Source organism: Ruditapes philippinarum, unplaced genomic scaffold, assembly GCF_026571515.1.
Source record: "Ruditapes philippinarum isolate M1 unplaced genomic scaffold, ASM2657151v2 ctg1995_1_1_1_1, whole genome shotgun sequence".
Taxonomy (NCBI): domain Eukaryota; kingdom Metazoa; phylum Mollusca; class Bivalvia; order Venerida; family Veneridae; genus Ruditapes; species Ruditapes philippinarum.
The window spans coordinates 208436-230553 of NW_026864844.1; the positions used below are offsets into that span (position 1 = coordinate 208436).

General features: G+C 33.7%; 1 protein-coding gene across 1 annotated transcript in view; it reads left to right on the forward strand.

Moving 5' to 3' along the window:
- Positions 1-9120: 9120 nt before the first annotated feature.
- Positions 9121-22118, forward strand: part of LOC132727012 (baculoviral IAP repeat-containing protein 3-like) — a 44031-nt gene continuing 31033 nt past the window's right edge. Inside the window, exons 1-2 of the mRNA XM_060712424.1 lie at positions 9121-9437; positions 14970-15397. Coding sequence (XP_060568407.1) covers positions 14995-15397 — 403 coding nt within the window. The 5' untranslated portion in view covers positions 9121-9437; positions 14970-14994. The remainder of the gene's footprint in view (positions 9438-14969; positions 15398-22118) is intronic.

Genomic DNA, 22118 nt, shown 5'->3' on the forward strand with positions numbered 1-22118 from the left:
TGCGTTCATTGAACGCCGCCTTTCCTTGTTGATCTTGTTTTTCATATATTATAAACTATCTCTATAATATAAATATAAAGCTATACCACCACTAGATCGTTTGGCATTACGGTGTTTCAATGTGGCCATACCACGTGACTTTCCGGGTACGGAACACGCCGATTTTTCACCCGATTCAGGTATGTTTTTTATTCACAACTTATTTATTACTCAACCGATTTTGATCAGATAAGGCTCAGAGTACCCGTAATTATATCAGCTATCCACGGTATATCAAAATTCTGAAAATCCCTGAATGGTTTTTGAGAACATTCGAGTACAGTTTTCTTTTCATAGCCTGGGCCGAGGGTAACGGTACACACTCATTTGGCATAACAGGCGATTTCTAGCAAGTCATATGTTTTTTGACACTATTTCATAGAAAAATACATGTTAAATCTGATATATTTACTATGTCCAATGTATCGAGTGAATGCAGTGATGTTTTAGCATATTTTCATAAAGATATGTTGAAATGGTACGGAACACACTGTTATTTCAAAAGATACGGTACACACACAATTTCTGTCTTTGAAACAATTCTAAAATAAAATATATTAAAATTTAATTTCAATTATAATAGTGATTTTTTTTCTCAGTTATACATTTTATTAATTTAAACGAGAACCCGGGGACCTGTTTTGCAATGTATCATAATGCTTACTTTTAATGTTTATATGTATTTGTGCACTATATTTCAAGAGATCACGCTTAACATTTACAACCTCCATGTAATTGTCTTATTTAAAATCACCTAGGGTATGTTAAACACTTCGATCTTCACAGAATCAGGTAGTTGCGCTCTATAGAAAGAAAATGTTGTTATATAATGTTGTGTTTATTGTTGTTTATTGTTGTTTTTTATTTCTTTTAGTTTAAGTGAAGTAAGATATGTCTTTTTGCTTCATCCTGAAAAAATAAAACAAGGTCATGACCTAAATCGCTGAAAAGTATCATTACTTGATAACAATTTATATATATTCATATTTTGTTAATAATAAGCAAGTCATTAGGTACAATTTTGCAATATCATGGTCATGTTTAATTAAATCAAATCACAGAAGGCGCTGAATTTGTTTGGGTCTCAGAATGTCAGAAAGGTGAAGGCTGTGAGATTGTAAACCAATTTGTTTTTGTATAGTGCCACAAACCGCTTCCAGGGGTTCGGACTACTTTCTTATTTTGCAAAAAAGCATATCAGGGCCTGAAATTTTGCTACCATTCTTTGTTTGGTCTGACGACCCAAACAAATAAAAATGTAGTCGCCATTGCTTAAATTTTTAATGTTTAAAGGCATGAAGCTTTAAAAATAACTTTTAATTCGTGTAATTAAGTCATTTTTGGTTTGGTTTCACGGCTCATGAAACTGACATTATCATGTGCCGCTGCAAAACCGAAAGTAGGGTGTTTTTATGATTTTTTTCATTTATTTTGACAATATACTGCCATTTGTCCGAAGATGATATGTATATAAAGTTTATAAACATATTAAATATGTATGATGCATATATAATCAAGCCATAGGTTCATTTCAGCCCGAAAAGTATGTCGAGGTGATGGGCGAAACAAGACATGTCGATTTTTTGTTGCTTATTGTGAAGTTGCAGTACATGAAAATCGGGCACATAACAAATCAGCAAATAAATAAAACATTCTAGTGTTCCGTGGTATACATCTTTTCTACGTGTCATGCCTCCTTTCCTTATTACAATGAAATTTTACTGTATTGTTATCCATCGCTGGTTTGTTTTTAGCAGAGAATGTGCATGTTCAAAGAGGGTACCGTTTGAGCAGATTTCTCAAAGAGGGTACCGATATGGATATGCACCGTGTTCATTTAGTATATAAAACAGAACGCAGCCTCCAAAATCCATAGCTTTTGATTGACAAAATGGGTATTATTAAAATATCATTTTATTTTTAACACAAACACGCAAGCACACATATCCATGAACTGAAGTGTTAAATGCATCTTGAAATGAAAGTCCAAGATAGGCATAATTTTACCAAATTTCCTAACATGTATATCCTTACATGTATATGTAACAAGGTTACCTTGTATAAACTACGTTACGATATATAACAGACCTTGTTCCCATATGGGTTCTTCAAATTATCAAATTATTAATTTTGATTGCACGTAAAACTGCGAAATATATTTGTCCATATGTAGATAATTTGATAATTTAGATACATGCAGTTAGTTTGGGACCCTGGCAGATGATTCATACCAAATATCATGTGGCCGAAAAATCTTTAAACTTTCCGTGATTTAAAAAAATCCACTTACATCAAAACCAGCATTTTTTCTCCAAATTCGATTATTTAAACAACATTTTGCAAGGAACATATATTTCCAACTTACTCCTAACTTCTTGTTTGTTTATATATTCATACTACGTTTAGACAGTCATTTATATATTCGAACAAACAAATTAAATGAAATAATAATCGCACATAACAGATGTCCATGAATTTCACAATTCGTTTTATAATCCAAAAGAATATACCTAATTGTTTCAAATGAAAATCAAAACAAAACAAAATTTTGAATGTCTTCCGTATCCCTCCCTAAAATGTTAACATTTTATAGCCAAATATTAATTGCTCAACATATAAAATCGAATTTTGCGCAACGTACTCTCAAAATGTTCTTTTATTTTTTGAATAATCCTGTTTACATCAAACTGTAGGCATAATGATACTTTGCAAAACAGGTCCCTGGGTTCTCGTTTAAATTAATAAAATGTATAACTATGAAAAAAATCACTCACATTATAATTTAAATTAATTTTTTATATATTTTATTTTAGAATTGTTTCAAAGACAGAAATTGTGTGTGTACCGTATCTTTTGAAATAACAGTGTGTTCCGTATCATTTCAACATAACTTTATGAAAATATGCTAAAACATCACTGCATTCACTCGATACATTGGACATAGTAAATATATCAGATTTAACATGTATTTTTCTATGAAATAGTGTCAAAAAACATATGACTTGCTAGAAATCGCCTGTTATGCCAAATGAGTGTGTACCGTTCCCCTCGGCCCAGGCTATGAAAAGAAAACTGTACTCGAATGTTCTCAAAAACCATTCAGGGGTTTTCAGAATTTTGATATACCGTGGATAACCGATATAATTACGGGTACTCTGCGCCTTATCTGATCAAAATCGGTTGAGTAATAAATAAGTTATGATTAAAAAACATACCTGAATCGGGTGAAAAATCGGCGTGTTCCGTACCCGAAAAGTCACGTGGTATGGCCACATTGGTTTAAATTTTCTATAAAAAATTATGTACAATATAATCATTTATTTCAATGTTACTGGTAGAACATGCCCAAGTTTCATATAAAAAACAAACATCACTATTGGAAATAATATATTTATAAAAGCATCATTTGTCTTTTTGTCAGCAGATAGTCCAGGAAAGAATGTTAAGTTTACCCTCCGCGCAATCCTATTCTCTGACGTCCTTGCCATTCACATACAACGTATCGTAGGCGATCCATGCCCTATTCCCTTTGTTCCTATGCTCTTTCATCTTAGGTACCAAACGTCTCCTCTTCTCTATCACTTCCTTCTGAAATTGTTCAAACATGTTAAACTGTGTTCCCTGTAGCTGCTTCCAGTCACTAGCCTTTTGACCAGGTGTAAACTATTTCACACTTGATGTAACACAAAATAGAACAGAATTGAGCTTGTCGTTAATCAAATTAAATGAAAACATAGGGGCCTACTTATTCATGTTTGTATATATGGGATGTGTATTGAATTCTTTTTATCATTTTGATGCTATAAATATTTGAACATTTTTTTATAATATATAAATTTTACTAATATAAAATAATTAATTAATAATATAGTTGCTAATTAAACAACTCCATTTAAATATGTCTTTTTAGATATGTTCAATTATATGCCCATTGTATTAGAAGGATAATTAACAAAAAGGTTTACTTGAATATGGAGATAAATTACAATTAGACATATAACATATTTATACAGTACTGTCACTTTCCCAAAATTTTTCAAGTGCCCGCTAGTATCGATAAGATCATCAAAATCACGTTTTTGTTTATTTTTCATCAATATCTATCATTTTTAGTGATTTTTTTGCATGTAAGTTCAATTCAACCCATGTTACTTGATTATTCAAAAATAATTCAAATAAATTGTTTAAAATTAATTGTAATTTTAAGAGTTGATTTCGGTAGATCTAATGAAAAGTTGATTTCGGTAGAGTTATCGAAATCAAGTTTGGGTCGGGATCGCCTATAGAAAAGCCGGCATCTGGGATCGTATTAAACATATAGTAATCCCGGGAATTGACCGTCTATTCTCGGTGTATTATTATTATTTTTTTTTATTATTATCATTTGAATGTTTTTGTAGAGATTTCTGAATAAGTTTGATTTGTAGTAGTTATAAAAATCTATTAAAATAACGTATTTTTTCACAGAGAAAAACGTTAATTAATTGACCTCAGAATGTCACACACACAAAATCTTATTTAATATTGTAAGTACATGTAATGGCAATGGAAGAAAAAGTAAACACAAGATGTCAATCAATTCAGCCAGAAAAGCCAGGATCGTATTAAAAATATAGGGATCCCGGAAATTGACAAGTCTAAAGATAAGCCGGGATCGTATGGGATCCCGGAATTTGACCAGTTCAAGAATATAGTCTTTAATTTTTCCAATTAATTAGGCAAATAATTATAAGTATTGTAATTTCCGCATTTTAAGTTTGTTAATAAATAGATCTAGCTCTAAATATATTTATATCCTAAGTTAAATTAATTTACCGTTCATTACATACAATAAAAAATAAAAACTTAACATTTATCGTATATAAGTACCTAATCTCACGCCCAACCTATTCTCAAACCTTTAATTCATGTGCAGTTATTTTTTTACTAGAAGTGACTATGGTGTCCTGAAGTTGTGTGCATAAAAGCTTAGTTTCTGCAGGTACTAATGTTAATATACATACCTGGTTTCTGACAGACATGTCTGCTGATGTTAAATGAAAATAGTGCATTGGAACAAATATTTACATAACATTTTTAATTACTTAGTGTAATTTCATACAAATTGCTAAATACTTTGTAAGTCCCATTAATACACCATTAACTATATGTGAAAATGAATATTATAGACAAAATATCTTAAAGCAGGTAACTGCATCGTGTAGGGTAGTCAAACTAATTAGACTTGTCAAAGAGACACCGAGATAATTTTGGACGGGCGCTGTCTTTTTCCAAGTCCAACCAACTGCATTTTTATGCACGGACGCTTCCCAATTAGAAGTTGTTGGGAGCGAAAACTAGAAAAGTTTTAAAGAAACGGCCTACTTTACCTGAAAGAGAACCGTTTTTTATGCAAGATTCCAAATTATCATACTTCAAAGTCGAACAGAAGTCTAAATATTCCACTTTATTTTTTTAAATTGTTGAAAATTATTGAAAGCGGCCATATTGGAAATTTAGAAGGAATGACGTAAGCGGTGTCATGGTAAGATTGTAAATTTTTCATGGTGTAACACAGGTATCGGCGGCAATCGATTGTATTTGTCAAGCTTTATTATGTTATTGATGTGAATTATTTCTGGAATAACTCTTATACTCACACACAAATATTTCAGCATTAAAATAAAATGTAAAAAGGAAATTATGATACACTTACTTAGAAATTAAATAGTTTATGATGTCCAACGTCAGATCATACTGTATTTAAGTCTGTTTAAATTGTCAAATTAGAATTTTTTAACATCTGTGATCATTAGGTGAAATTTCTGAACTGCACTTTTTATTTTATAAGTCTGCCATGCTTTTCCACATACGAAAATACAATGTAATTGTAGGTACATCTTAATGAATTATAATTACACTATACATGATGATGAAGCAAAGAAGAATGCATCTGCGGATGTTTCTAAATTCAAAATTCTACAATTTCATGTTTAAATGTTGAATTCTGCTTAAGCCTGTGCTAGGGGGCGTGGACGGTAACTTGCACTTTCCAGTACCGTCCATGAACAGGCTCAATCAAACCGAGCCTGCAACATTTTCAATTTTGCCGTGTTGGGCTTTCTTTAGGGATTCTGTATTTATCTATTTCAATTTGCATTACACTCCATGTCAATTTTTAGTTTATTATCTTAAAAACAATATTGAGGGCAATTGTGTAGGGGGAGACGTTCAAAACAATAAAAAATAACTTAAAAATTCTGAAAAAAAAATCCTAAAATTTCAGACTATAAAATGGAATTTCAGACTGGCCGTTTCTCAAATTAAGAAATTACAGTCGCACAGATATGACGGGGTTTAGGATAAAAACGCAGCAAGTGGGAATTTAGTGGCTGTAATTTAGACGTAAAATAACATAACAATATAAGACAGATGGGAGAAATAGTCTGTTTAACTAACTGTAGTCGTCTGTTAGAACGACTGTCGCAAAATGACACCAAAACCTCTGATACCCGTTTCAAAATTCGATGTTATCTAGTTCCCGCTTTTCATTGAACGGCACCTCGAATGTGTCACATTGAAAGTTCCATGATTACCGCCGTATTTTGTACACATCTGTGGGTGTTGATTCAAAACTTCAACATTATTATATTTAAGTGATGATTCTGTTTAAACCGACGCAAGGCAGCACTTGCACCTACCAGAGCCGTCTTCACTCATGTGTATTTATGTTTCGGTTTTGAAGTTTCAGGCGTTTTTTGGTGGGCTTTTTTGGAGGGGGGTGGGTGGATAAGTTTTTTCGGTTTTCTTTACATTTCTTTGCTTGCCTAATTGATAATCATTAATATCTGTTAACTGTTTGTTACGGTTCGGTATACATGTATAGAATACGATAAACACGATGAACAAGGAAAGGCGGCGTTCAATGAACGCAACCACCACAAGACCCAGGAACAATAACCATTGGCAAGGAGCCCAGGAGGATCCTAAACAAAAACAGGACAAGGCGCAAGGGAGAGCACGGTCAGCTTATCAATAAAATGATACATATGAAGAAATAATAGTAACTAAGTAAACAGGCACATGGGTTAGGAAATTCGGGGAAGGGGGAGGGGGCGAAATAAAGAAATAAAACTAGGGGCAAAGAAAAGATACTTACCATAGACGAGAAAACAACAAGGGACACAAACAAAAGTGTCACCAAAACAGTATGAAACAACAAGACATACAACCTTATATATGTATAAGTCTCTTAATCTGTTCATTTGAAAATTCTTATCTTTTTAATGATTTTTTTTAATATCCTCTACTTAAAATTTATTTCAACCAAAATACGTGACCCTTCGCTTATAGTTACACAGCATATGGCTGGATCACAAAAATAATCCCTTTTTAGTAAATTAATAAAGTATATCAAGAAGACATTTAACTTTGTCAGTAGGTTGAATGTTAGGTATTATATATCGGCATCGGTGAAAAAGAACTCTTGAGAATTATTTGTATATTTTTTTTTTTAAATTTAATCTTCATGCGTAACCCACACTTACCTGCTAGACACACTGGTAGCTACTACCAGCTTTCACGGAATGGATTTTTTACGATGACGTCATAACATGTCCGCCGAAGACAGTGTTGACAGTACAAATTTGAAATAAATCGCATGTATGCGTTAAGACAGGTACAATCTAATATTTTTTCTAGGAGAAGTTAGTACAAGAATTTATATTCTATTGATTTTTAGAGGGCATTGAAGTTACTTTTAGGTTTAAGCCATAAAAATCAGTCCAAACTATCGATAGTGTTGCCGGTAGATTTTCCGTGCGTAAAAATGACATTCGGAACTGCCTCGGCTATTATCTATAATATTAATCCGAAGACTGACGGAAAGGGCCGAGTAGTTGCGATTGTAAAAATGAGTTAAAATTAGGCGTAACGGTTTGACAGTAAGAAAAAAAAAGTCTGTAAAATGGGTCAAACCGTTCACGCCGAATTAATTAGGCTACGTGTAGGGTACTTCATTGTCATGTGATAGTCATACAACAATCACTTCATTGGCTAAACTAAACAGTAGAATTTTAGAGATACTTGAATGGGTTTGAGAATAGGTTCTTTATTTCAAGAGGTCAGGGTTGTGCTTTTCAAAGATGGTACTGGTCGGGGACCACCAACCGAACACTTTTTGAACATTTTTCTGCACATATTTCATAATTTTTAACCTATAGACCAAAAAATTTGACACAGTTCAGCTAGGTTCTTCTCCTAACCAACAAGCTAGTTTGTTTATTTCTGATTGTATTGACACTTATATCTGAGGCTCCACAAGGAGGGCATCAAAATATTAATTACCTAAATTGTCTACACTACAGTACCATGTGTCCGGACAGATATGTACATGATGTGATTTAATTCACATAAAAGCTTGGGTGTTTCGATTTTTAATTTTAACATGATATACAATATTTCAGCAACAAATGCTGAAGTTTTGGATATTCTATTGCTTACTCTGCAAATTATTACAGTATAGCTGGTAAATGAGATCAGGCATTGCTGTCTTGACCCCCAAATTTCAACATCAATATTTTTGAAATAGACATTAAAATATTACCATTTACGGAGGTTGAAATAAATTTATTTACTTAATTTAAGAAGAAACATGCATTTATTGTTGATAAAAAAGTGACTGACAACCACTGAACAAAGAAAATACAAATTTAAGCATTTTCGGGACCGTCCGGGTTTGGTGGTTGTCCGGTTGTGGTGGTCCCCAACCAGTAATGGAGCTTTTTTAATTGTTGAATTTCAGTCAAATTTTACAGAAATGTTACATAAAGATTACAGTAAAGTGTAGTACAGTACAATTGTAAAGAATTTTTAAAAAGATATATTTTTATTTACATTAAAAGACCTCTTGAACGCTTACAGTAGAGGTTTGAGAACTGGTTAGTCCACGATACTGTAATCGCCTTTCATTACGACAATAATCAACACAAATTTCCCTCTACTGTATATGTAAAACGATCCCGGATCCCGGGATTCTCTGCCCCCCCCCCCCCCGGAAATGACGTAACACAGGACATCGTCACATCTCTATTTTTAGTGCCATGCAAGTAATGTCCGAAAATTTAAGAAATTACTAATTAGTGCAAATAACTACTGAAAGCAGTGTAAGAAATTCGGATTTGAATCCACTAGTCTGGTCGGACTACCAGATTGGAATATTCATTAGCCCAGAAGACATTTCACTAGCACGATTCATTTGTTCAAAACATTTGTTTATATTGTTAGCCTGGTCGGGCTTGTTACTGTGAAAAGATGGTTGCCCGAGGGGAAATTAAGTAGTCGGGGACTATCGGACTACCGCTAATTTCGAACACTGTGAAAGTGCCTAACTACAGAAGTTTTGGACTAAATTTAGACCGGTAAGCGATAGTGTTATTATCCGGTACAAGTCAACCCGGCCCCAAGTCAACCCGGCCCCAAGTCAGCCCGTCCCCAAATTGGTCAACCCGGCCCCAAACCAATGTTATTTCTGGTCAACCCGGCCCCATTTTTTTTATTATTTATTTTGCTTTACAATATAAACACTTATATTTTACAAAGTAATTATTTTTTATTATTTTTTCTTGATACGATGTTTTATAATAATAAAATGATTTTACATGCAAAATATCGTTAAATTTTGTCCATAAATAAAAAAGTTATTTGTCCATAAATAAAAAAGTTATGAGTTATATTCGAATTACGTTCTATAAAAGTCATATCCGTAGCGAACAGAAGATACCGAATATGACTTATATTTTATAAATTGATTATTTTTTTATTAACTTTTCTTGATTAATAATAAAATGATTTTACATGCAATATATCGTTAAATTTGGTTTATAAATAAAAAAATAAGTAATGTAGGTGAGGAACACACGTACAACACCAGGTCAAGTTTTAAAAGTTTTTATTGGCTACTAGTTTCGAGTAATACAATACTCTTCATCAGGCTTAAATAAAAAAGTTATAAGTTATATTTGTTTTTTTATATATATATATAAAATCATATCTGTGAAGAACAGAAGATATCAAATATCATTATATGACTTATATTTTATAAAGTAAGTGGGTTTTTTTTGTCTGGATTACAGTGAAATAACATGCAAATAATCGTTAAATTTGGTACAATTAATAATAAATCATTTTTATTCCATCATACAACAAGATGACTTAAATAATTTTCTTTGAAAATATATATTTTGGGGCCGGAATGACCGATTTTGGGGCCGCATTGACCAATTTTGGGGCCGCATTGACCAAATAAAAATACTGTGGGGCCGGATTGACCAATTTTGGGGCCGGGTTGACCAATTTTGAGGCCGGGTTGACTTGGGGCCGGGTTAACTTGGGGCCGGGTTGACTGTAATTCTTATTATCTATTATTAGGTCTAGTATATCGCCAGATTAGTGCATGATGCACCAGTATGATTATCATGCAAAATTATCTTTGAAGATCCTTTATTTTGTAGGAAATGGCGGGCCCGTACGGCTAGCCAAAAGTTCTAGGCATACGTGAGTCACGTACGACTAGCAAGAACACACTGTCTGTATTGGCTAGCCGTACGGCACTTTTCAAAATTATATGGAAGTCGAAAATGCATATGTTATGTCATGACTTTAAACGAGGATTTTTACCAAGAAATAGCAATACACCGATTAACACTTTTCCCAACTATCAGACGACAGGCTTTTCTTATCAGTAGTTTTTTGAGTAACAATAACCGGTTACGTATCTCACTCAGTCACTGTATAAATCGTATGTAAAAGAGGCTGACATATGGTAGGTTTAACAGTTAATTTAAATAATTTGGTGTCAAAAGATATGTAAAATTATATACTGTGACAAAGCTAAGATCCCAAGCTTTCCATTGATGTAATAATTTTTACATTTAATCACAACAAACTAGCGGTTTAAAAATGGCTTAATTTGTATTGTTTTAGCGTAGATGAGATACCAATTTTACTCGAAGATAAGGGAAACAACTCGTATTTTTTCACTCGTTATACCTCAGTTATTTACCTAGTTCATATGAAAAGTGTTAATGGGTGTATTGTCTTCGTTGTTCTGGCTTCCATAACTTTATATGTCGCTTTTATTTTGACGTTGCGACAGTAAAGTTATGGGTCAGCCCTATTTGCAAAGGCTACCAGAATTTGGCAGTTTGTGTGCCGTACATAAAAACCTATAAAATCACCCTTATTAATATCATTTTCACTGTAGCTGAACTATATCTGAATGCGGATGAAAAGAATATCATAAATAAAAGGAATATCATGCAAAATATATGGTGCCATGCATAAATTTTTCTCTTCAGAAAATGAAAGTAGATGTCACCATAACTCATGTTAAAAATGTAACAAAATTAGAGAAATTTAACAGAACTATATTTTAAAATTGATGATGTGACGTCATGATGTGGTGACGTCATAAAGGAGAATGCGCTACATTACGCTGTAAAATCAGTAAAAATACTTAAAATCACTTATAAAGCGTGAAATAAAAAGAAATTTATTTGTTTTGCACAGAAGATTGAAATATATTTCATTCGTGAAGACCAGCTATTCCATTTTCACTCGTGGCTATGCCACTCGTGAAAATATTGCATCTGGTGTTCACTCAGTGAAATATATTTCAATCTTACATACAAAACAAACAAATATCCTCTAAAGGTTTCTTAAAATTTAACACATTTCCTAATTGAAAAACCATGTCCTGATAAAGGGTCTTATTGTTGAAATAATACAAATATGAATCTGTTTAGTCATCATTTTATTTATACCTCTCAAAGAAGAGATATTTCCTTTTTATACTGATATGCAATTATAATTTTAAGCCTCGAAATATTATGAAATACATATCAACATGCATTCTGTATAAATAACATGTTTGATTAACATTAAATACCATGTTCGTGTTGACAATGCAAGGTTATTTTCCAGGGTGCATTCTCTTCAGGACAGGACACAAAAGACAGCTACCTACATTTAAAAAGAGAGTATAGTTTAGAAGCCTGAAACTTATGCATTGCATTAAGTATATCATATGTAATGTTAAATTATAAACTTGATCTTTTCTCTTTGGTATTTTTTTGCAATCCTTTAAGAATGCTTTATTAAAATATTTAAGCGTAAAATTTAGATAACACTTACCTTTTACTGTGCATTTTCTCTGTTATGCTTGACGTCATACCACTTGTTAAGTCCAAAGTTACAGGGGTGCCTTATCACTGTCAGCTGTACTTGAATAAAAACAATAGAAATCAGTTCATTTATTCATAAATATAAAGACAAACATATTTTTTATTATCACACATATAATACTTTTAATAAATACTTAATTTCAGTTTTATTAATATTTTTTTTTAAATTATCCGGCCACTAGTGGATATCCGAAGACTACTCAACTTTTTAAAAATCAACTAAAAGGGGTTGCCTCTCAGTCTCTGTAAATATATATAAATCAATATTACAGTATTTCAGAGTTCTAGACATTGAAAAAGAAATTAAATAACATATAAGTTGTTCTAGAAGTTTATTTTTATAATAGTGCAATAGATCTTTATCTTACAGTGTTTGTTTTTTATTTTGATCAAAATACCTATTTTTTATCGTTTTATAGACTCAAATATTTTTTGTTTGATAACAACATAAAACAGAGTATACCTTACCTTAAAGCCTGTTTCTACTTCTTTTTTTTCTGCTAGTAGGAATTGAAACTTATTATTTTTGTTAAATGACCTCTGCTAAACAGACGAATTATAAATGGTGTCAATTAACAAAGGGACGTAACTCTTGCAATTTACAAAAATAGAAAGAGCCCATTTATTAGTAAAAATGAATTATTTAAACAAAAATACACAATATTCAAGCAAATAATATGTTTTCTTTACATTTTAACAAATTTTTGGTTGTAATAGTCAAATATTTGTGTGGAAATGCATTTTTGTATAAAAAGATATACATAAGACAAAATCAAAGAAACATATTACAACGTTTATAATGAAGAAATCAACTTAAAAAATTGTATATTTTCAATTACAACATTTTTATTTTGTCTTCTTAATATTTTTAAGTATGGTATTAAATGTTTCCTTGGTATAACAAATAATTTAAATCAGTGAATTGGAGTGGAACTATATAAATCAATTATCACAAAATATGGTGGCCATCTTGGACGCCATCTTGGATTAAAATGTTGTGACACAGGTAAGGTTAGTGCAACATGCAGTTTCATATACTACATATCCTAACGTTTAATTTGGTATATAGAAACCCTTGTTTACAGACATAGACCGGTATGTCCAAGAAAGAGACAAGATATCCCCATTTGTTTGCAGCATTAATAATGATTAACAACAAACTTTATAGTGATGATTTATCATAAATGTTTTCAGAAATAGGTAATACTTAATTGAAAAGGTAGTATACAGCTATGTTATACAGTAAATCCTTTTTTTCAAGTTTGAATACTTTCACATTGAATCAATTATTATGCTTTGTATATGAACTGTAAACATATCTGCACATAGATTTTCATTTTACATGCTTAAATAAAACCCTGATCCCAAAACTCACTAGACATGCACTATGGCAAAGTTCAATGGTATAGAAAAAATAAAGTTCTGATTTTTTTCACAAATGCAATCTTTTTAAGCATAAAATCTGCCAAAGAATTTGGATACACTGATTACATCAAAAACTGTCTATAGGGTCATTGGTAGGTATGTGAACAGAATTTTTCTCCAGGAAATAAAATTAGGCCAAAAGAAAGATTTTGTTCTCGGCACTTTAATAACAAAGATGAGTTTGTATGCTCATTTTTTTATATTAAATTCTGTTAAAAATTGTTTTATTTTTTCAAACTTTATTGAATTGGATTCAAACTTGGAGAAAGCACATTTCAATCAATTTTGGAAGACATCGTTGAACCTTGTTTCATGTCCATATCAGTTGAGATATCAGATATCACTTATGTTATTTTTTTTATGTAAAGACTTTATGTTTGGACATTAAGGGGTGTAATTTCTGATGCTGAATTGAATTTTCATATCAGCTGACCTGCTTCGATTTCTTTGATATCATTTGACCTACTTTCTTGTTTATTGACATACAGACTTGTTATTTGGATAAGGGGTGTAATTTGTGATGCTGAATTTTCATATCAGCTGACCTTCTTTTGATATTTTTTGCATTGTTTTACCCATTGTCATTTTTAGGTACAGTTATATTAACATAAAAAAATTATAGAATATATAAAAACTTTGTTACTTCAAACATCTTCACCTTACATATTTTACATGTGACATTTTGTGTATTCATGAATCATAAAAGTTATGAAAAAAGTCCTATCAGAATTACCCCTGCTCTATTGGTCAATTATTCTGCATTTATTCTACATAGTCTCATAGGAATACACTTGCAACATAAATATTTTTAATAAAGCCTTTCCAAAATATTAGAAAATATTTTCAGTTTATAAAGTGGACAATGAATGGTGGGCCATATAAATGATCTAGGGTCATCTTGGCCATATGGTTTATTATGAAGGAAAAAAGCAATCATTGCTGTAAAGTATATAGCTACATGGGCAAGTTAAAGTTGAGCTTTCTAACACTAAAGCTTTCTAACACTAAATAACAGTTGTTTCTGGTGAGCGACTAAGGGCCATCATGGCCCTCTTGTTCAGTATTTGTAAAGTTCTTGCCCTTTACTTAGTAAAAGATTTTTAGTTTTCAAAAAATATTTGACCTAGAGTCATAAGATTGACAAAACAGTGGCACGGTGGGGGCACCCATGTCCTATGGACACATTTCTAGTTTAGTCTTATTCTATATCAAGTTTTCAAACTAAATATTTTACTTTTGCATGCAACATTAATTATATTTTCTTTTTTCTCATACTAATTTAAGAAAACGACAATCAGTTTTACCAACTATGACCACCGATATGAACGACAATTACCCTCAGCAAGTATCAGATGATCAAGCCAGGTCTGAGAGAAGTAAAATGGTATTATCAACTGGTATTTCACTTCCGGCAAATTTTCACTGTGACTCAAGATTTGTTTTTGATAGGCGTGAAAAAACGTCACATCGACTGAACGGTTACGGTGAAAACCCACTAAATACATATGTCAGCCAAGCTCAACAAAGCAGACAGGGAAATGAAGTCCGTTCTCCAACAATAAGAAGTAACATTTCAAACAACCCTGTCATTACAAGGCCACCTAGGCACCCCGACTATGTTGATAGTAGCGAAAGGCGTCGATCTTATGATAGGTGGTGGCATCGAAAACCTGATCCTCAAACATTGACCAATGCTGGATTCTTCTATACAAGTAAGTGAACAGACGAGAAGCAAATGTCAAGAAATGTGAATGATTTTATAGAGTAACACAATAAATGTTTCTATATATAATAGAGTTAAGTATCGCCAGAAAGAAAATGCCACGGTTAACCATGTTTTTTTTTCCTAAAAACCACGGTATAAACTGGCGTGGTATACCACGTATTTTCATTGTATGCTATAGGTTTATTTTTTATCTCAAGGTAAGCTGGTATAGAATTTCAAATAATAAATTTAAGCTGATCTATAAAATGCAGATTAATCAAAGCATCATTTAATTTTTTAGCTCATCTTGCACATAGTGCAGGTGAGCCTTTAGGATGGCCAATCAAATGCGTCCGGCGTCCGGCCACATTTTATTCAAATGACATCTTCTATAATACTACTTGGCCAATATTAATGAAACTTGGCAGGAATACTCTTTGTATGAAGATCTATAAAGATTATTCAAAGAATGCCATTCCATGCTAAGCTCTGGTTGCTATGGCAACTAAAAGAAAAAACTTAAAAGTTCTTAAACTTCAAAATGGAAAGGGCTAGAGCTTAGATATTTCTCACACGGCATAAGCTTGTTGGTTTCTACAAAGTATATTCAAATTATGGTCTAGAGTTGAAAATTGGTCTCTGTTTTGGGGGTTAAAGGGGTTTTTTATTGCAAGATTATATAGACTTTCTTTGTAGGGATAAATTGAGATAGTGTATCTTGTATTTTTTGTCTCAACAGTCATTGTTATGAAGATTTTTCTGTTAACCTATTATCCCATGAGCATATTGCGAAAAATGGCTGTTTTCATTGAAAAGCCTCCTGTAACAAGTTCAAACTGCTATGAAACTATGAAAAATGCTTCAATACAAATGAAACTTGGCACAAATCTTGACTACACCATAGCCTCTGTAACAGCATGCAGACTTCCCAAAAGTTGAAAAAAACTGTCAGACATTCGGTCTGACAAACCATGAAAATCTGTCGGACCGAAACGAAATCTGTCGGACCATATAAAATTGATCAAAATCAAAGAATAGCGTGTGTTTGTATTTCTAAGACACTTTTTGTTTTTAATTTTTTCGCCGTAAAAATCGGCACATTCCTTACAGCGCATTTTCATCTCCTTCCTATCATACACCAACGATTCATTGTCTTGCTTCTAATTATGCCCCCATTTTGAAGAAAAGGGGGTATATTGCTTTGCACTTGTCGGTCCGTCGGTCCGTAGACCAAATGGTTTCCGAGTGATAACTAAAGAACCCTTAGGCCTAGGAACTTCAAACTTGGTATGGTGATTGGTCATGACCAGTAGATGACCCCTATTGATTTTGGGGTCAAGGGGTCAAAGGTCAAGGTCACATTGACCTTGAAAGCAAAAACGGTTTCCGATCAATAACTAAAGAACCTTAAGGCCTAGGAACTTCAAACTTGGTATGGTGATTGGTCATGATCAGTAGATGACCCCTATTGATTTTGGGGTCAAGGGGTCAAAGGTCAAGGTCACATTGACCTTGTAGGTAAAAACGGTTTCCAATCAATAACTAAAGAACCTTAAGGCCTAGGAACTTCAAACTTGGTATGGTGATTGGTTATGACCAATCAGATGACCCCTATTGATTTTGGGGTCAAGGGGTCAAAGGTCAAGGTCACATTGACCTTTTAAGCAAAAACGGTTTCCGATCAATAACTAAAGAACCTTAAGGCCTAGGAACTTCAAACTTGGTATGGTGATTGGTCATGATCAGTAGATGACCCCTATTGATTTTGGGGTCAAGGGGTCAAAGGTCAAGGTCACATTGACCTTGTAGGTAAAAACGGTTTCCAATCAATAACTAAAGAACCTTAAGGCCTAGGAACTTCAAACTTGGTATGGTGATTGGTTATGACCAATCAGATGACCCCTATTGATTTTGGGGTTAAGGGGTCAAAGGTCAAGGTCACATTGACCTTGTAGGTAAAAACGGTTTCCGATCAATAATGAAAGAACCCTTAGGCCTAGGGACTTCAAACTTGAGATGGTGATTGGTCATGATCAGTAGATGACCCCTAATGATTTTGGGGTCAAGGGGTCAAAGGTCAAGGTCACATTGACCTCTTAGGTAAAAACGGTTTCCGATCAATAACTAAAGAACCCTTAGGCCTAGGAACTTCAAACTTGTTATGGTGATTGGTCATGATCAGTAGATGACCCCTATTGATTTTGGGGTTAAGGGGTTAAAGGGCAAGGTCACATTGACCTTGTAGGTAAAAATGCTTTCCGATCAATAACTTAAGAACCCTTATGCCTAGGAACTTCAAACTTGGTATGGTGATTGGTCATGACCAGCAGATGACCTATTGATTTTGGGGTCAAGGGGTCAAAGGTCAAGGTCACATTGACCTTGTAGGTAAAAACGGTTTCCGATCAATTTACTAAAAACGCTTAGGCCTAGGAACTTCAACCTTTGTGTGATGATTGGTCATGACCAGCAGATGACCCCTATTGAGTTTTAGGTGAAGGGGTCAAAGGTCAAGGTCACATTGACCTTGTAAGTAAAAACGGTTTCTGATCAATAACTCAAGAACACTTAGGCCTAGGAACTTCAAACTTGGTATGGTGATTTGTCATGACCAGCAGATTACTCCTATTGATTTTGGGATTAAGCCCAAAGGTCAAGGTCACAATGACCTTGTAAGTAAAAACGGTTTCTGATCAATAACTAAAGAACGCTTCGGCCTAGGAACTTCAAACTTGGCATGGTGATTGGTCATGACCAGCAGATGACCCCTATTGATTTTGGGGTCAAAGGTCAAGGTCACATTGACCTTGTATGTTAAAACGGTTTCCGATCAATAATAAGAGAACCCTTAGGCCTAGGAACTTCAACCTAGGCATGGTGATTGGTCATGACCAGCAGATGACCCCTATTGATTTTGGGGTCAAGGGGTCAAAGGTCAAGGTCACATTGACCTTGTAGGTAAAAACGGTTTCTGATCAATTTACTAAAAACGCCTAGGCCTAGGAACTTCAAACTTTGTATGATGATTGGTCGTGACCAGCAGATGACCCCTATTGAGTTTTGGGTCAACTGGTCAAAGTCATGACCAGTAGATACTTTATAACCCTTATTATTGTTTGATCACTGGGTCAGAAGTCATGCATAATAACCTTATCACATGACTAATTGGCTGCTGATAGAGGGCATACATATCTTGTTTTCATTAAATTTTGTCTCAGGTCCTTCTTTTTATCCTTTTACTACTGTTCTGCGCGTTCCTCTGACGTAGATTTTTGATTTTTCCAAAGGTTTGGCACCTTTAGCGACGCCATTTTGTATACATGCGGCTTGGATAAAAGCCGGACAGTCGGACCGATCCGGAATAAAAACTCGTCGGACCTGATCAAAATTTATCGGACATGTCCGTCGGACCAACGTATTTTGGGAAGTCTGAGCATGCTCAATGGTAAATTTCCTGTTACCATGGCAACAGGGGGACGTCTCAAAATCGCCAAAAATCACTATTTTGCATTGCTTTTTCCATCAAAACTGATTTCAAAGTGCTGCAACTTCTCAATGAATTGACATAGAGTAAAAGCCTTTTCAGCGTAGGTTACTTGTTACCCTAAGATCAACCTGAGGCCATTTTTAGCCTGTCACATGTCCAAAATTTTCTTGGCGATTCTGGCAACCCCCTGATGTAATATTTGGATGGGGGACGGCGGCGAAAAAGTGGTCACTTTTTTTAACAACATTTCTCAAACGAAAAACAGTGTTTGGGGCCGTATATAGGGCATTTTTTCACTGTTTGAGGCCTCAAAAAGGGGGGGGAGCAAAAAGCCGTCGAAACACGCTTATATAAGGGAAAAGGTTAAAGCATTAGAAAGGTGAAAATGTTGTTGAATGTGAATGTTAATTCAAAACAAAGTCAATCAGAATAGCACAAATTTGAGAGCTACAGTGAAGTTGATTTCCCCATTCAATAAGGGATTCTTCCATTAATTTCGTAACACCATCAGAAAGGAGATTGTGTCATTTCTGAAATACAATGTAAAATGTTTCGGTTCTTGACATTGACTTGCACATTTTATTGTGTAAGATATTGCACAAAGAAACGAAAGTGAACAAAAATGTTGTATTTCTTTCACAAAAATTAGCTGATTTAGATAAAAGTTTAATTTACAGTACGGATATTACTTAAATATATCCTTCTGGTTTGCGGGAAAATCATATATTTCAACAATGTGTACACCAGTCATACTTATAAATGAATTATGTCATAATATTTCATTCTGAGAACAAACATACAATTCAAGTCATTAAATTAAATGCATATCAATCAGTCCATTCAACAGCTTTGCCTCAGAAAACATCTGTATCAATTTGACTTATAAACAAAACTAAACCGGAAGTATGACAAAATGGCAGCCTTGCAAAAGAAAATTGAGAAATTTTGTAACATAAACTTGTATTTCAAAACAAAGAAGTGAAGATGAAAAAAATTATCGGTGTGCTTCGTTGAAACAGGTATTTTGTTAACTATTTGTGAAGTATTAAGGCATGACATTCTGTAAATTTTATGTAAATATCACCTCCTGTGTTATGATTTCTAAAATTATACATGTACAGGGTTTTCGGGGACGCTTATTTCGGTGTACCGGTCACCTGTTCATTACAGCTGGACGCAAATATTTCAGAGGATTCTGCGTATGCTTAATTTTGCCTGGGGACGCATAAACATTACCTATTGTTAACAATCACAAATAGACAAATATGTCAGCGCGTGTCAGTCTATAGGTAGGCGGTCCTATGCACATCGACCAGTGAAGCGATTAGCCAATCAGCGATAACACTTTCGATCATTATCACGCAATAGAGATACATGGCTGTAGATGTAATTACCAGATATAACACGAGGTGATAATTTTTTATCTTTGATCAACTGTTATAGTTGATTGGAAATAAGCAAATTTTACCGACAAAAGTATTAACTATTGACTATTTACGCAGCAAGTTAAAAGACTGTTTTCTCAAATTACAAATGAGTGTTATTTTGAATTATTGTAGAATATTTTCAGCATTTTCTAGACAAAATTTTGCTTTAGTTTCATTTTTGCAAAAACGCTCTATAAGAGTCTTAAGAATTTAAGAAATTGTGCCGAAATGCCAGGACAACAAACCAAAATACACATATGCTTTTCTTTGATTTTAGATTCTATCCAAAATTTGATCCCGAACATTGGCGATTTCACATTCGCCAGAAACCCTAAAATTTCGCAACGGGCACAAAATTATCAGTTTCCAAGCCAATCATGTGAATGAATTGTTCCTTTGTTATTATGCTCCCACAAAGTGGGGGGCATATAGCGTTGCACTTGTCCGTTCGTCCGTCTGTCCGTACGTCCTGAAATCTTGTGAACGCAACTCCTATTAAACCTGATGGCAGATTTTGCTTAAACTTCCAGGGATGAACAACCTTAATGTGTAGATAGTAGTAAAGGAAGGAATTATTGCTGCGACCAAATTTAACAGAATTATGGCCCTTTGTTAATTTTTTCACTATAATTATACCATATAGAAATTTTGTGAATGCAACTCCTCTTAAACTGGATGGCAGATTTTGCTTAAACTTCCAGGGATGAACAACCTTAATGTGTAGATGGTAGTAAAGGAAGGAATTTTTGCTGCGGCAGATTTTGCTTAAACTTCCAGGGATTAACAACCTAAATGTGTAGATGGTAGTTAAAGAAGGAATTTTAGAGCTGCGACAAATTTTAACAGATTATGGCCCTTTTTGAATTTTTAGTTTTCAACTTTGTGGCACATGTAGTCCAAAAAAATATATTGACCTAGAGTCATAAAGATTGACAGAACAGTGGCGTGTGGGGCATCCGTGTCCTATGGACACATGTCTAGTTTTTTAGCATCGACTTTTCTATGAAAAGGGGAGCTATGCCTACTCGCCCGGCGTCGGCGTTAGCGTTAGGCGTTAGCCGTTGGCGTCACACCTTGGTTAAGTTTTTCGTACCACCCCACTTTATTTCAGAAGTATTACAAGTATGGCTTTGAAACTTACCATACTTATTCACCATCATAACCTCCATCTACAGACAAGAGTACATAACTCTGTCAAGGTTTTTGACAGAATTATGGCCCTTTTTTGACTTAGAAAGTGTATTGAGCTTGGTTAAGTTTTTTGTACCACCTCACTTTATTTCAAAAACATTGGAGGTATTGCTTTGAAACTGACCATACTTGTTTTACCATCACGACCATTCATCAACAGACAAGAGGACATAACTCTGTCAAGGTTTTTGACAGAATTATGCCCCTTTTTGACTTAGAAAATACATTGAATATGGGTAAAATCCACTTATTGCCTTAACCCTTTGAGATATTGCTTTGAAACTTTTAATGCTATTTCACATCATTACCCCCATCTGTACGCAAGAGAAGGTAACTCTGTCAAGGATTTGTTTTAAAAATTAAGGCCTTTTATCGACTTAGAATCTTGGTTAAGTTTTTAGTACCAGTCCACTTTTTGACTGAACTGTTTGAGATATTAATTTGAAAGTTGGAATACTTGTTTACAATCATGATTCCCAAACATGTCCAGGAGAAGGTAATTCTGTCAAAGATTTTATTTGAATTATGGCCCTTAACTGTCAATGTTTTGTATTATAGGCAAGCACTAAAAAAGTCGAGCGCGCTGTCTTACGGACAGCTGTTGTTATATTAAATTTGTCGAT